Genomic DNA, 14439 nt, shown 5'->3' with positions numbered 1-14439 from the left:
CCAACCGGCTTCTACTGCTCACCTAACGTCTCTGCTTGCACCTAATACATATGGCAGTTCCCACTAGCCTTTCATATGCAATAGGCAGCACCAGCACCCACAACTGTGCCTGTGAAGGTTTTCTTTCTTTAAAAAAAAAAAAAAAAAAAAAGATTTATTTATTATTTATACAGTATTCTGCATGTACGTATGCCAGCAGGTCAGAAGAGGCCACTAGATCTCACTATAGATGGTTGTGAGCCACCATGTGGTTGCTGGGAATTGAACTCAGACCTTTGGAAGAACAGTCAGTTAACCTCTTAACCTCTGAGCCATATCTCCAGCCGTGAAGGTTTTCTTTGATCAATCTCCATTTGTCAACTTTCCTTAGGCCTGGCTGAATCTGATGGCCCCAGGGGTGTTTTCAAGTATGTCAATACCTGGACATCTGTCCCTAGACTGACCAGAATAGAACCCCTGAGGGCAGGGGCAGGCACCAGTACTTTTAAAAGCTCTCCAAGGAATTTTTACTATGCAGCCAAACTAAGAATAAGTGGCTTAACACAAGCTCCAAATTTGACAACTTCTCTGCTCCTGCCTTGATCAAGTCAGTGTCATATCTTGCTTAAACGGCTGCCCATGCCTCTAGTCTCATTCTTCTGCAAGTCCCGCCTGAATCTCACCGTAAGCACGATATCATCACACCTGTCTCCCCAAGATTCTGAGAAGCTTACAAGGTCTATCATGGTCCTGCTTCTGGTGCCCTCTGCACGATGCTTTAGTCTCATACTCTAAGCTCAGGCCTCTGAAAATCTTTTTGGCTTCTGCCCGAGTCAGCCTGCAAATCTTTGCATGCCCTGGCCTGCAGCTTCATGCCATCCAGGTCAGTTCCAAAGGTGCCACTATAGAGGCCTGCTCTGATCACCCTGACCCAACAGGGTGCCCCTTTAAAGCCTACTACAGCCTCCCATTACTGTTTCACTCTCCTTACAGCACTTAGCAATTTCTGCCATCACCTTGTTTATCACTGCAATGTGAGGTTCCAGAGGGCAGGGGTTCTGTCTGTCTTACTCTCAGCTGTACCTGCTGTTCAGGAAGGAACCTCTTGCAGAGCTGGCACTCGGTCAATACAACTGTTCATCCACTCACCGGTACCCAGGAGAACACACTGTTGCTGTAGCCATCCGTGTCCAGTGACACTCTGCTCTCATTGGTCTTTAGTTAAAAATGCTTACAGCCAGACTTACTGGCACACACCTTTGATCCCAGCACTTAGGAGGCAGAGACAGGAAGATCTCTTTGAGTTTGAGACCAACCTGGTCTACACAGTGAATTCCATAGCTACATAGTGAGACCCTGTCTTGGAAAAAAGAACAAAAATAAAAAAATGCTGAGGTTCTAGATGCATTTCTTCTTCCTTAACCACATGGACCCCAAATCTGTATCCCCCACGGTCTTCCCACCTCAACAACAGGCTGCCCAGAGGAGCCACTGCCTGTCTTTCTGCATGGGAGATTCTCCTGCCCTCTGCTCTCCATCTCTCACCCTCTGACTGACAGCCCTCCCTGCTTGTCCACATCGAGCTACAAACCTCTGCCACGACTGTCCTCACCTGTATCTCCAGCAGAGCTGGTACTGAACTATGAGCAGAACAGAAGGATGTAACCTCTCTACTGTCTCCAACAGTGAGGCCATCACACACGTTTCTGAATACATCCTTAGTTTGTTTTCACTCTTTTATCCCCTTATGTATGGGACACTTTCAAGAACACACAAGCACTTCACTGCCTCGGGTGGTGACTGTTCCACTGTCCTGTAGGTAACATCAGTCCACAGGCCCCAGGAGACGAGGTCTCAGGCAGCTCTACCCGCCCTTCCGTGGGAGGGATCAACAATCCACCTTCATGTGCTGTGCTTCCCTGGGCTTACAGAAACTGTGTGGCCATTAGCAGAAATTTTCTTTCTCAATTTAACAGCTACCACCCACAGAAAAGCTTCCACACACATTACCTGTGTGGGTGCTTCCCATACAACACAAGAAAACCCAGGGTAAAAGAAATACTCATGGCCTCTGCCTGCTTGATACACTTGTCTAAGTCACTCACTGAAAAGAACAACAGTTCTACCTACTCAGAGGCATCTGCCATCGTACCAAGCAAGCCTGACCAGCTTTCCAGAAAGAGAGGAATCTTCCCCCCAACCACAAAATGTCTCATTATGCAGCCCTGGCTGGCTTTTATTTGCCTCTGCCTCCCCGAAACTAAAGGTGTGTGCCACCCAATCCAACCTAGAAAGAGAGGAATCTGTGCAAGCTAAGTGAAGACTAAATTGGTGCCTGTCCTGAAAGTAGACGTGGCTTTCTGTAGCATCAAGCTAACCCAGCTCTTCCCTCTCTCCTAGCCAGCTCTCTGCTTTGACCAGCCAGCTCCGTCTCTAGGGTTATCTGACTGCACCCTCCTAACAGAGGCTGGGTTTCCCCGATCAACCCTGACACTGCAGGTCAACAACATCTACGGCAGTGTGTAGATACTGGGTCCACACTCTGAGCCACGTGTGGACCCTCTTCCCTGGTCGGCACCCCAAGACCTCTAACAAGAAGCAGCTCACTTTTCTACCAGCCCTGGCTGTCCTTTTTCCACATTCCCCACATCCATGGAAGCATGCGGGCTACAGCCATGCCAGGGCCAGAGGGAGAAAATGCGGGCCGGTCAAAACGAGCCCAGACATACTCACGGGGTCCGTCAGCATGGCCCGGCAGTGGGAGGCCAGGGCCAAGAAGGCCAGCAGGTTGAACACAACTCCGTTGATAACACTGTACACGTAGTCTCGGGATGGAATCAGCATGACAAAGAGGACTACAAACTCTGCATAGAGGACCAGAAACCAGGTGACAATGGCACAGGCGATGCCACAGCCATCGCGGATAAACCACATGGTTCCCGCGGGACCAGGGAAGGGAGGTGGGGTGCACTTCTCTGGCTGGAGGTATTCTGGTTTCCGCTCAATGTCTCGGAAGTGATGGGTGGGGACAAGCATCATCAGCTATTCTGTCCATACTGGCATCTGAAAGGAGAGGAGCAGAAAGATGGTGTTATCCCAGCAATAACGACACCTGCCAAGTGAACCGGTGTGTATGAGCAGATGCCTGAACAGACGCTGCCTTGGCACCTTGTTCACTTGAGAGTTGCCTTCCTTGTCCCTGCCACTGTCGAGCAGGAATGTCTCCCTAACCTCACGTGGAAGGGAAGAAGGAGGAGGGCTGACAGCCGCAAGGGCAGGTGTAGACAGCAGTGCAGCTACTGACGGAGGGGGCTAGAGCCTACGTCTCCTTGGCTGTGAGAGCACCACCAGGCAAACATCCATTAAATTAAATCTGGGGCAGCAAACGCTGGGGAACTTCTCACGTACAACAGAGGTGTGCTGAGCTGAAATGGCCTGCTTTCTACGGAGGGGAGCTCTGAGTTCTGCTCTCTCGGAGTAAAGGGGCAGAGCAGAGATGTTGACAATGTGTTCAAGGTATTTCCCACCACTGTTTGTCCATGTGTGAGGACTGCCCCCGCCAGGGTGGCTGATACCAGGGCTGGAGGGCGGGGGAGGGGCTCATGTTGAACCCCGACAGCTCACTGGCTATACACAAGTGTTCTCATGACACTGGAAAAGGAACACGTGAGCAACTTGCTTCAGACAGGTACACTGATCTCTGGAGATGCAGTAACTAAGAATTGGGAATCCAACAGAATAAAGCATAATGGATTAAGCGTGAAACTGCCACAAGGAAACCCTTACTTTGCTAATTTAAATGATAACTATTATTTTTTTATTTTATTTTACTTTTTGGTGTTTCGAACAGGGTTTTTCTATGTAACAGCCCTGGCTGTCCTGGAACTAGCTTTGTAGGCTGGCCTCGGATTCAGAAATCTGCCTGCCTCTGTCTCCAGAGTGCTAGGATTAAAGGCATGTCCCACCATCACTGGTTAAATAATTAGAGAAAGAGAGAGAGCGAGAACACTAAGAATCAATATTGCTTGCCTATACACCCCCAATGGGCTACAGGACAGAGCGCAGACCCCCTCTGCTCACCTCAGCTGCTAGCTTGCTGCAACACCAACCACACTTGTCTTGAGAACCTGACGGCTCAGACCATTCTCAGCTACAGCCGCCATGGAAGGCCGCATGTAACACAGTGACTCAGCCTTCAGCGGAGGGAATGACCACGTGCAGCCCTGGCCCCACGGTCTCCTGAAGGCTCGGGGCTTTCAATGGCTCCACTGGCCTACCCTGTACTCCTCCCTATCAGAAAGAACATCTGGATGGAACAGGGCATGGTCATGCAAGTGGGAAAGCTGGGCAGAGCGAAACGTTGCTCAGGCTGATCGCATCCACACGCAGCTCTGCTCCAAATGCAGCTAAGATTAAAGACAGACGGGCCTGTCTAAGGGAACACCAGGGTCAGAAGTCACCGCGACCTTCCTATAGCAGGCGCCTAGTGCTCAGAGGAGAGTCGTCACAGACGCAGAGTAGGTAACTTTCTCAGGCAGAGTGACACACTGTAGAGACACACTGTGGATGGAAAGGCTCTTGGTCATCAACCAAGATTTTCTAGCAGAGCAATCTTGGGCTTCTTCTCCAGAGCGGAGGGACAGCTCGGTGCTGCGTAAATAACAGAAAGACACTGAAAGTTATAGGCTCACCTTCCAAAGACTAACCGGCAGTAGGAAACTGCAGGCGGGGGCAGACCCTTGCCTAGCAAATACCTGAACCCGAAAGTCTACTCAACTACAACCCAAACCCAATAAAAGGCTAATATCCCACCACAGAAGAGCAGGGCAGGCTTTCTCCATCGGGGTCTGCCTGTGTATCACTTGGGCTCCAGTCACAGTGAAGCTTGCCCCTACGCCTCTGGTGGCTTCTGCATGGCGAGAGAGAACTGCGCAGCTACGGTGGGGGCTGAAGCAACATGCAAGCCTCAAGTGCTTACTTTGAGTCTTTCGAGAAAGTTGCTGAACCCTAATTGCCAACCACTAAGGAAGACACAGATCCTCATGACTCAGCTTCCTGCGATGTGGACGGTCAGTTACAAAACTCTCCAGTGCCCTGACAGCACAGCCCCCTCTCATCTACGCTAGTGTTCCAGCTACCACAAGGCTGTCGTTCTCATTAAGTAAGAGATCACTACAAATAAACTTCCAGTTTAGCTAGTTAGCTTCTTTCTGCCCTTCAGCAGCTGTTCATTCTCAGTTGTATCTGTAGCAACGGTGTCAAGGACACTGAAGTTTTGCACATTGTTTTACTAAGGAATAAGCCCTTCTACACAAGCAAAGTCTCCCAAGCAACTGGGACTTCTCTCCTCCCCTTTCTGGAGGCCGGGTTGGGGGTTGAGATAGAATCTGGCTTTGTAGCCTTGGATAGCCTGAACACACAGAGATCCACCTGCCCCTGGGTAAAATGGATGGACCACCATACCCAGCTAAGTGGGACTTGTTTCAAACTAGAAACTTGTCAGTCACTTGCATGGTTAGATGGAAATCTTAAAGTGAAATTTAAGAGTGAAGAGGAGATGGGCGCGCGCTGGACGCGACTCCTGGCCTGGTGGCAGCACAACAACCACCCATTTCCTCCAGAACAATGTATTTACCCCAGGAACACCCAAACGTCTGCATGGCCTGAGCATTGTGTTTCCCGAGTCTCTGTGTGGCTGTCTTCCTGTTCTGTAACTAACCACGGTCACTTCTGCATCTACGCAGCGCTGTCTGCTTCCTTGTGAAGGCTGGCAAGGCTGGTAAAGCTCTTACTAGAGTCCCTGTAAATGATGAGTGCTTACTTGGGGTGTAAGATTGCTTCAGGGAACACGCAACCTCTCACTCCACACCAAGCAGCCCTCAATCCATGTGCTCACTAGTAAACAGTAAGCTTTGTAAACCCAGGGCCACCTCTGGGAGCCTGGTCTGCTTCTTTTCAGGTGAGAACATGTAGACTGAGTAGGATCATGAAGTAGGTGGACTAAAATTTATGCAAGAAACCAGAATGTTCTACCTATGAGTGATCTGGAACCAAATAGTGTATAGGAGAAGCTATTTTCCAGCCCCTTTGCTGGGAACAAGAGCCTGCTGGATGAGAAAGATCACGAAAAGGCCCACCTGGCAGAGCCACAGGCCAGTGCCATGCTGAGGGTAGTTTTCTTCCCCGCACCCAAGCTTTACAATATCCCAAGAGTGCAAGCAAGGTTGCCTAATCCCTGGAGTAGCTCTGGTAAGGACTGTTCCTTCCGCTAACCAGCTAAACTGTGGCAACCCTAACTCTGCCTCGGAGGGAACCAATGTGAGAAGAGGTGCAGGTGTTCCCTTCAGCCTTCCTCCAACAACGGGGGCGGACGAAGACCCTTCTTTCTTATTCAGACTAACCTTACAGCTCAACAGCAGCTCTGCCAAGCTCTACCTCCCCTCACTGGCTTCCAAGGAGGCAGGTAAAGCCGGGTGCTAAGGCTAGGGAAGGCCCAGGAGAAGCCCCTTCCCCAACAGCACTTCTTAAAGGCCAGCCATAGCTTCAGAGGAACAGTCTCCTCTAGGGTCCCCTCCTAGTCCCTTTACCCCTCTCCTTGTCTGAAGTCTCCTCTCTTCATTCAGCTCAACTCAGCAGGATTTTGAACAAGCAGGCACCATGTGCAAAGGATTGTCTAGTATGCCTCTGCCAACTCCTCTGGGATGTGAGGGCAGGAATGTGCGTACAGCCCTGCCTGGCTCCCTCCTCTCCAATCTGGGAAGACTGGGCTCATTTGTTTTCTTCTGCTAACTTACAAGTCCTATTTTACTGCACTCTGCAGCCTGGCTGTTATGTGCTCAAATTCAAAGTTTTTGAGAGACTGAAGATGCCAAACAGGTGACTAACAAGCAATGCAACGTGGTGCAAGCAGCGTCAAAACTGCACCAAGCAGAACCCCACACACAGTGTGTGATGTGCAGACTTGCTCAGGGAGGACTCAAGAAGAGTGCAGTATGAGGAGTAAAGAGCTGGGGAGGGCCTGGAGATTTGGCATCTAGGCGGTGCACACACATGTTGGGAGGAGTTGGGAGGGACCATGACATCCTATGGCAAGGCCTCTCTAGCTGTTGGCAGATGAGGCAGATGAGATGGCTAAGTCCAGAAGCCAAGGTACCCAGGAGGGCACTAGGGCAACAGGCTCTAGTCCTATTTTGGTGATACCAGGTTTTCTGTTCCTCTAAGTGGCTACCAGTTTTTCACTGAAGGATGAGAAAAACAATCTTTTTCCTAATCTTAATTATAGTACTTTTTGAGCTATTTTATTGCATCAAAAGGAGCTCCCTTCCAAGTGTTAGGAATTAGTTGAAACTAATAGTTCTCACCTGCAGAAGAATGCCCAACACCCAGAAAGGCAGAGGAACAAAGCCTTTGGCAAGAAGTCAGAGACAACGGATTCACAGAGAAGAAGGTGTTTGGGAGTGCTGGGGCTTACATGTGTGGGTACGTAGGTATGTGCATGCCCTGCCTGAGGAGGAAGGAGAGGGCACTAGTTCTCTTGGAGCTGGAATTACAGCCAACTGTGAGATGCCTGGGAAACAGTCAGGACCCCTGGAAGAGCAGCAAGCACTTTCTGCTCAAAGCTTGCAAACAGTCTTGATGGTCGGATACACATCAGAATCTACTGTGAGGTGTGTGTGTGTGTGTGTCTGCACATGAGAGAGAGAGAGAAAAAAAAATGTAAGGAAATAAGGCACATGGTGCCTGCTCGTTCAAAATCCTGCTGAGTTGAGCTGAATGAAGAGAGGAGACTTCAGACAAGGAGAGGGGTAAAGGGACTAGGAGGGGACCCTAGAGGAGACTGTTCCTCTGAAGCTATGGCTGGCCTTTAAAAAATGTCCTTCTTGAAGGCTTATAAACCAAAGCTAAAATATTTGAAATTGGTGCTTTGTAAGAAACCCAAACCAAACACCTTCTTCTGGTGCAGAGCCAGGTATACAGCACAGGTTTGGCTGGGCCTGGTTGCAAGCATGCCTTTCTATTTCAGACGGGCAGAAGCACAGATAGACAGACACAAAGGCACTGTATGAAGTGGACCCTGTTGTCCAGAGCGCCTCAGGTTTGACTCCTGGTTGCTTCCTGAGGTGTTGTCCATCTGTTCACAGATGGCAGCTCAGGGCTGCCAACAGCTGTGTGAGGGTCGGGCTCATAGGTCCCGCCCACTGATACCCACTACTCAGGCTGGGCAGGACCCAGCTACAGTGAGGGATCATTTGCTGGATGAGGGCAAATCCTCATCAGTCTACTACTTGGCCTAAAACAAAAACAAAAACAAAAAACCCCTAGCCAGTCCATGCTTTAGGAACAGAAGTCAAAGCATAGCCATCATATAAAACACACAAATTCTCAAAATGCACTGTAAGCATGTATGAAATTCTCAATGCATTAATAAAAATGTTATAGTTAAATAACAAGTACAAAAACCCTACATGCTACTATTTTCATCCCAGCAAGTACCCCTGGTCCTGTCCTACTTCATTTGTTCTCCTCGAAGGGCAAGATCCCCTCCTCAAGCCAGAGAATACTTCAGACAGGTCTCATATCAAATTCTCAGAATCCCTTTAAAATCACTGTGTGAAGATTTTGTTTCTAAAACATTACACCCACTCCAGTTCTTCCACCCACAGGCGCATTCCTGAACAGCGTGAAAGTGGATTTGAGGCTGTGTAAAGTAACACTTAGCAGCAAAAGACAATGAGCCAAGCTGGTTACGCCAACTTACATCTCCAGTAATTATTCTCCCTAGTCTTAAAGACAATGGTCATCTGAATATACATGCAACAACAACTCTAATGATTAAGCCATTTTAGGTCCCTTCAGGTAGAAACCAGAGAGATAAATCTGTTTCATCCAAGTATGCACATTAACAAGCTGCAGGAACTCCTACAATGGGAGTTCTAGGCTAGGCCCAGTAAACCTAGCATCTTGATAGATGCTGTGAGGAGGACAGGGCTTGGCTGCCATTCCCCTCAAGCTCATCCTAAACATTTAATTCCTGTTTCAACTAGTTTCTATCATAGTTGAGTGACTTTTTGTCCTCACAGTCACTTAAAATGTCATCTCAAACAGTGTAGCATCTTTTCGTATCTTTCTTGAAATGTGTATAGAAAATTAACATCAACCTCCATGGTTTAATGGAACTGTTTTTGGTATTGGACTCTTTTAAGCCACGTTAGAGTCGATCAACAATTTCTACAAAAGCATTTATTCACAAGCTGACCTAGCAGCTTCAAAGGTATGTGAACCGCCCAGGTCCTAGGAGTTTTAGAAATGAATGGGTGTTGGGGGAAGGTAAGGTGGAGAGATGGTTCAGTGGTTAAGGGTATTTCCTGCCCTTGCAGGAGGAGCTGGATTTGAGTCCCAGCACCCACATCAGGTACAGACACATATACATGCACTAACAGAAATGAACAAATAAAATTAAAAAAGAATCAGTCAGGCAAGCAGAACATTCACTTATCTGAGCTACACTTAACCTAACTTTGTATAAGGATCCCAAATGACTGTGAAACACATACACATTTTCTGAGACTCCCAAAATCCAGTAATGAACAATGAATTACTATGTTTGAAACATTTCATTAAAATAACAGAATGAATCACTAAACTTTTCCACAAAGGCAAGGGTGTGGCTAGAGCCTGCCAGAGCAAAGGCACCTTATCTGCAGCCTCGTGGCCTGCCAGAGAAGGCTTGTTCAGGCAGACAAAACTGGCTATTTTGCCTTATGGGAACTCTTGTCCAGAGCTCCTCAGGCTTGGCTGCTGGTTGTTTCCTGCGTTGTTGTTCCTCTGTCAGCATGGCTTCCCCCTCTGCCTGACACACTCAACCCTCAACTAATGTTTAAAAAAAAGGGAAAAAAGTAAATATCATATCTGCACTCCAAACCTTGTCTATATTAAAGTTCACCAAAACCCAGAAAATGGTAAGCCAAGTTTCCTGTCCTGCTTCAAAACTGGGCATTTTCTTTCTGTTGTTTTTGACACGTTTCTGGCTGGCCTGAAGCCACTATGTAGAACAGACTGGCCTTGAACTCACAAGCTCCACCTGCCTCTGCCTCTGTGTGTTAAAACTTGAAGGTGTGCCCCACCATACCCTGCCTTTATTTCTAGCCAAATGTTTCTTTCCTGGGACTCAACACCTGTCTTCACCCAAAAACAACAACAAATAAAAGCAAAGCAACAAAACAAAACACTAATAAAGAATTCCTTCCTCTAGAAGCCATTTTACATTTATATTTACATTCTGAAATGTACATGTTTCCTCCTGGAAACCCACTGTGAGACTAGCCGGCCTCTTCCAAACGTGGGTCAGCCTGTTCAAAGTCCACGAGTGAAACTCAAGGGGTTTCTTGGGGTATCTATGAAATGACCAGAGAGAAGGGTAACTCATTCTGTGAGAATGGCCAAGAGTACCTGTTGCGAGCTGCTGGACTGGCTCCTAGGCCACTGCCCTGAAGCCACCCCCTGTAGGCAGTCTGTAATGCAGAAAGAAAATCTTCCTACTGACAACAGGTAAGTCCCTGATCTAGCTGCATGAGAATACGGACCAATGGGCGAGAGGACCTCAGCCTGAAACGCCTTTATAAAGAGTGTGCAGTCTCACTGACAACGAACTGTGTCTTGCCTCTCAGGGCAGCTTCTGAAAGGCCTAACTCTTGCTAAACAGGGGCGGAGGGGTGTGTGTGACAAAGATGGGGCTAGGACTCTTCAATTGTTACCAGATGTTAACTAACCGCCAGGCACTAGGCTGCCTCATCCTCAGCCATATTCTATCTGGTAGGCAGTAAGCTCCCCTTTGCTCTTTCCTTGAGAGATGAGGAAATCGAAGCACAGAGAATTCTGGCTGAGTTCACACCTCCAGGGTGCAGCAGAGACAGGATCCACAATCAAACCTGCTGTTAACCACTCACCACAGCCAAGGGGAAGGGACATCAATACTGGCATCAAGGCCCTGGGTTACTTACAGTTTGGCCATCCTACCCTCACATGCTTATGAAGAGCAGGTGCTACTGGTGGGCTGGTCCCATGCAGCAGTGTCCATAGTCACTGACTTGAACAAGGGCATGCTGGACTGATGCGGAACCCTGGAGGAACACCAAGCCATCCTCTAGAGGACTAAGGCTGCTCTAACAGACTAGGAGGAGGGAAGGCCATGACACTCATGCCAGCAGTCAGCCTAAGACTGAATCCCTACAATCTGCTGGGAATGCCTTCCTGGGGCCAGTGTCTGCACACAGGTTTTAAAGCCCACCATGGTAGGCAAAGCACAACCAAGCACATTTTCCCACCTGAGGGTGCTGAGGATGGCACCTGGCCTCACACTGTGCCATGTGCAGACATACAGCTACTGTGACATCACCCAAGCAAAGGCCTGACTTTTGTAAGGACTAAAAGCAGAAGCTTGCAAAGATCAAAAATACTAGTTTTTCTAATGCACTAGCCTTCAAGGGAGAATCTGGCTTTTATTTCTCTGTTTCCTTTATACCAGGCATGTGCAAGAGAACGTAAGAGAGGCTCTTCACGGGGAATGTGAGACAGCTAGGCTGGTTTCCAACTCCTGCAATCCTCCTGCCTCAGCCTCCCTAGTGCTAGAATTTCCAATGGTGGGAGGGAGTACAGATGAAACTAACTGCAAAGGTCCTCGCAAGAATTAGACCCTGAGACCCTCTGTTGCTGGGGCCAAATTCAACAGCTTCTTAGCTTCTTTCTTTTCTTTTCTCTTTTTGGTAACCAAAGGCTTAGCTCTCCTCCCCTCTCCTTCACTAACAGTCAAAAGAAACCCACCAGTAATTGTCTGTTAGTTTTCCCAAGCATTTTTAGTTTTACAAGTGTAAACGGCATTATCAAATTACATTAAATAGAGGTTGGGGTGTAGCTTAGTTGTTAGGGTGTTTGCCCAGCATCCACAAAGCCTTAGGTTCAAACCCCAGCACCCATGTGTGGTGGCTCAGGCCTGAAATCTGAGCATTTGAGAGATACAGGCCAAAGGATCAGAAGGTCAAGATCATCCTAAGCTACACGAGACTGTGTCAAATAGCCTAAGAAACAACAACAGGGGCTGGAGAGATGGTCCAGCGGTTAAGACTTCTCTTCCAGAAGTCCTGAGTTCAAACCCCAGCAACCACATGATGGCTCACAACCATCTATAATGAGATTTGATGGTTCTGTTCTGTCATGCAGGCATACATGCAGATAAAACACTCATATACACAACACATAAATATTTAACAACAACAACAAAACCCGCATCAAATATTACAAAATGATAAATGTGAGAAGTCTGTAAAAACCCAGTTAAGCTGGTGTGGTGCTTTAACCTCACCACTCAGTAGGCAGAAATAGGCAGATCTCTGTGAGCCTGAGGCCAGCCTGGTCCATAGAGCACAGGATATCCAGAGCTACAGAGAGATCCTGGCTCAAAAACCAACACTCCAAGTAAAACACCATTTTAAGCCTTTTTTTTTCTTCAGTATTTATTTATTTTGAGACAGGGTCTCACTATACAGTCTGACCTCACCTGGAACTCACTGAGTATGTCAGGCTGGCCCTGAACTCACAGGGCTCTGTCTGCTTAGGGTTTACTTCTTCATTTTTCATATATTGTGTGTGTGTGTGTGTGCGTGTGCGTGTGTACACTGCATGACTTGTAAAGGTCAAAGGACAACTTGTGGGAGCCACTTTTCTCTTCCATCATGTGGGTTCTGGAGGTCAAACTCAAGTAGTCAGGCTTGGTGCTGGCACTTTTATCCGCTGAGCTGTGCAGGCAATACTTAAGTCTTTGTACATCCAGAGTTAGTCTGAGTTTTACAGCAAGAAACTAGTTTGTGGAAAAGAGAGGCTGGAAGGTTACGGACACAAAGCAAGTGAGCAGCAAAGCGCTGTCAGTCACAGCACAAGAAAGGCAGCGAGGAATCTGTTCGCCACCGATTCTTATCTCCCTGACTAACCCGTCTTTCTGGATTCTGTACTGACTTGGTCTGGAAACAAGATTTTACGTGCCAAGGTCAAGACTTACTATATCAGGACTGTGGCTGAGTACTAGACTTAATTGGATAAAGTAAGAAACTGAACTCACCCAAAGGTGTTCCCATAGCCCCTGACTGAGAAACAGGCAGTGAACAAAATCCAAAGACTTCCATCAAGTGTTTGTGCATCCTGAAGGCCACAGTTCAGGAGACTACAAAACTATGATTTCCTATTTCTTCTGCGGTGCTAGGATGACGAAAGCAAGAATATTTGCCTCTAGCTTTCCCACCTTCACATTGACAGCCGGGAAAGACCTGACTCAGTGTCTCAGGAAATTTCCCCAGAGAAAAGCAAACAGATTTTCAAAAGTGTAACTCGAGGGAGCATGGTGTCAACCTCCTTTTCCTTCTGGGTCAATAATGAGGCACTACCCTGAGTTCACACCTCAGTCTCTGAGCACAGTGGTGCATTCTTTACCCGGAAACTGGGATCTGTGACTCATTCTCTCACATTCAACCTTACGAAACTGAGGCAGGCTAGCCTCTTAAAATGACACATGGCAGACCCCTCCTCTAACGAGGAATATGGCTGTTAGCAATTTTTCTACCACTACAGTTCCAAATCACAAGAGTACTGTTAGCAATTTTTCTACCACTACAGTTCCAAATCACAAGATCTAACATAAGACATACAGACTCACGGTTAGATCATGAAAGGCTGTTTCTATCTAGTGTTCATACAAGGCCCAGGCAAGATGACCACAAACTATGAAAAGGAAAGAGATCTTTAGGAAATACCCCCTACCTGGGTTTCTCGGAGTTCACAGCACTGCCCCGGGCTCTCCTGCTAACTGGCTCTTATGCTTTCTGAGCCAGGGGTGGGTGGCACACATTTACTTCTGCCTTATAGAATGTTATTGCTGTTAGCAGCAGCTCTTTCCCTCTTGTACTTGGTGCTTGACTTGCACAATTAGCACCTTGTTACAGCCCTAATTACCACCCGGCTCAATTAAGCACTTCATTTTACTAACTGGTTTATGCACTAGCTCAAGGGCCTGGACTACTCAGCTAATACAAATACTAAACTTTTAAACAAGTGCCTAATTCTTCATGTCTTTAGGTCCATGGGAACTTCAGGCACTCGAGGGCATTAGGGCACTTCTGGAACGTTTGCCTCTCTAGGCATGCACACTCAACCCTTCCCTCCATTCTAGATCTACCAGATTCTGCTCTGGAGGGCTCTGTCTTTAGCTCCTTGGAGTTTTAGCTTTCCTTTATCTGCTGAGGTGAACTAAAGCAGGCATAGGACTTACCAACAATACTTTTCATTTCCTCTATAAAGAGGATTAAAGAGAAGTGAGCTCGTTCCAGAACTTTTGCTTTTGAAATTAATCCTGTGGCCTAGGGATATAACTCAATGAAAGAATGTTTGCCCAGGATTCCTGAGCCTCAGGCACCA

The 14439-nt window shown here is 47.7% G+C and overlaps 1 protein-coding gene across 4 annotated transcripts in view; it reads right to left on the bottom strand.

Annotated features, from left to right (window-relative positions):
• Positions 1-14439, bottom strand: part of Zdhhc3 (zinc finger DHHC-type palmitoyltransferase 3) — a 43793-nt gene that overhangs the window by 26698 nt on the left and 2656 nt on the right. For all 4 annotated transcript variants that reach the window (XM_021661180.2, XM_021661181.2, XM_060384999.1 and 1 more), the window contains exon 2: positions 2713-3042. In XM_021661180.2, coding sequence (XP_021516855.2) covers positions 2713-3018 — 306 coding nt within the window. In that variant the 5' untranslated portion in view covers positions 3019-3042. The remainder of the gene's footprint in view (positions 1-2712; positions 3043-14439) is intronic.

The sequence above is a fragment of the Meriones unguiculatus genome, chromosome 6 (genome assembly GCF_030254825.1).
Source record: "Meriones unguiculatus strain TT.TT164.6M chromosome 6, Bangor_MerUng_6.1, whole genome shotgun sequence".
In the NCBI taxonomy this organism is placed as follows: Eukaryota; Metazoa; Chordata; class Mammalia; order Rodentia; family Muridae; genus Meriones; species Meriones unguiculatus.
The sequence above is the reverse complement of the archived record's forward strand: the minus strand, read 5'-3'. Positions and strand labels throughout refer to the sequence as shown.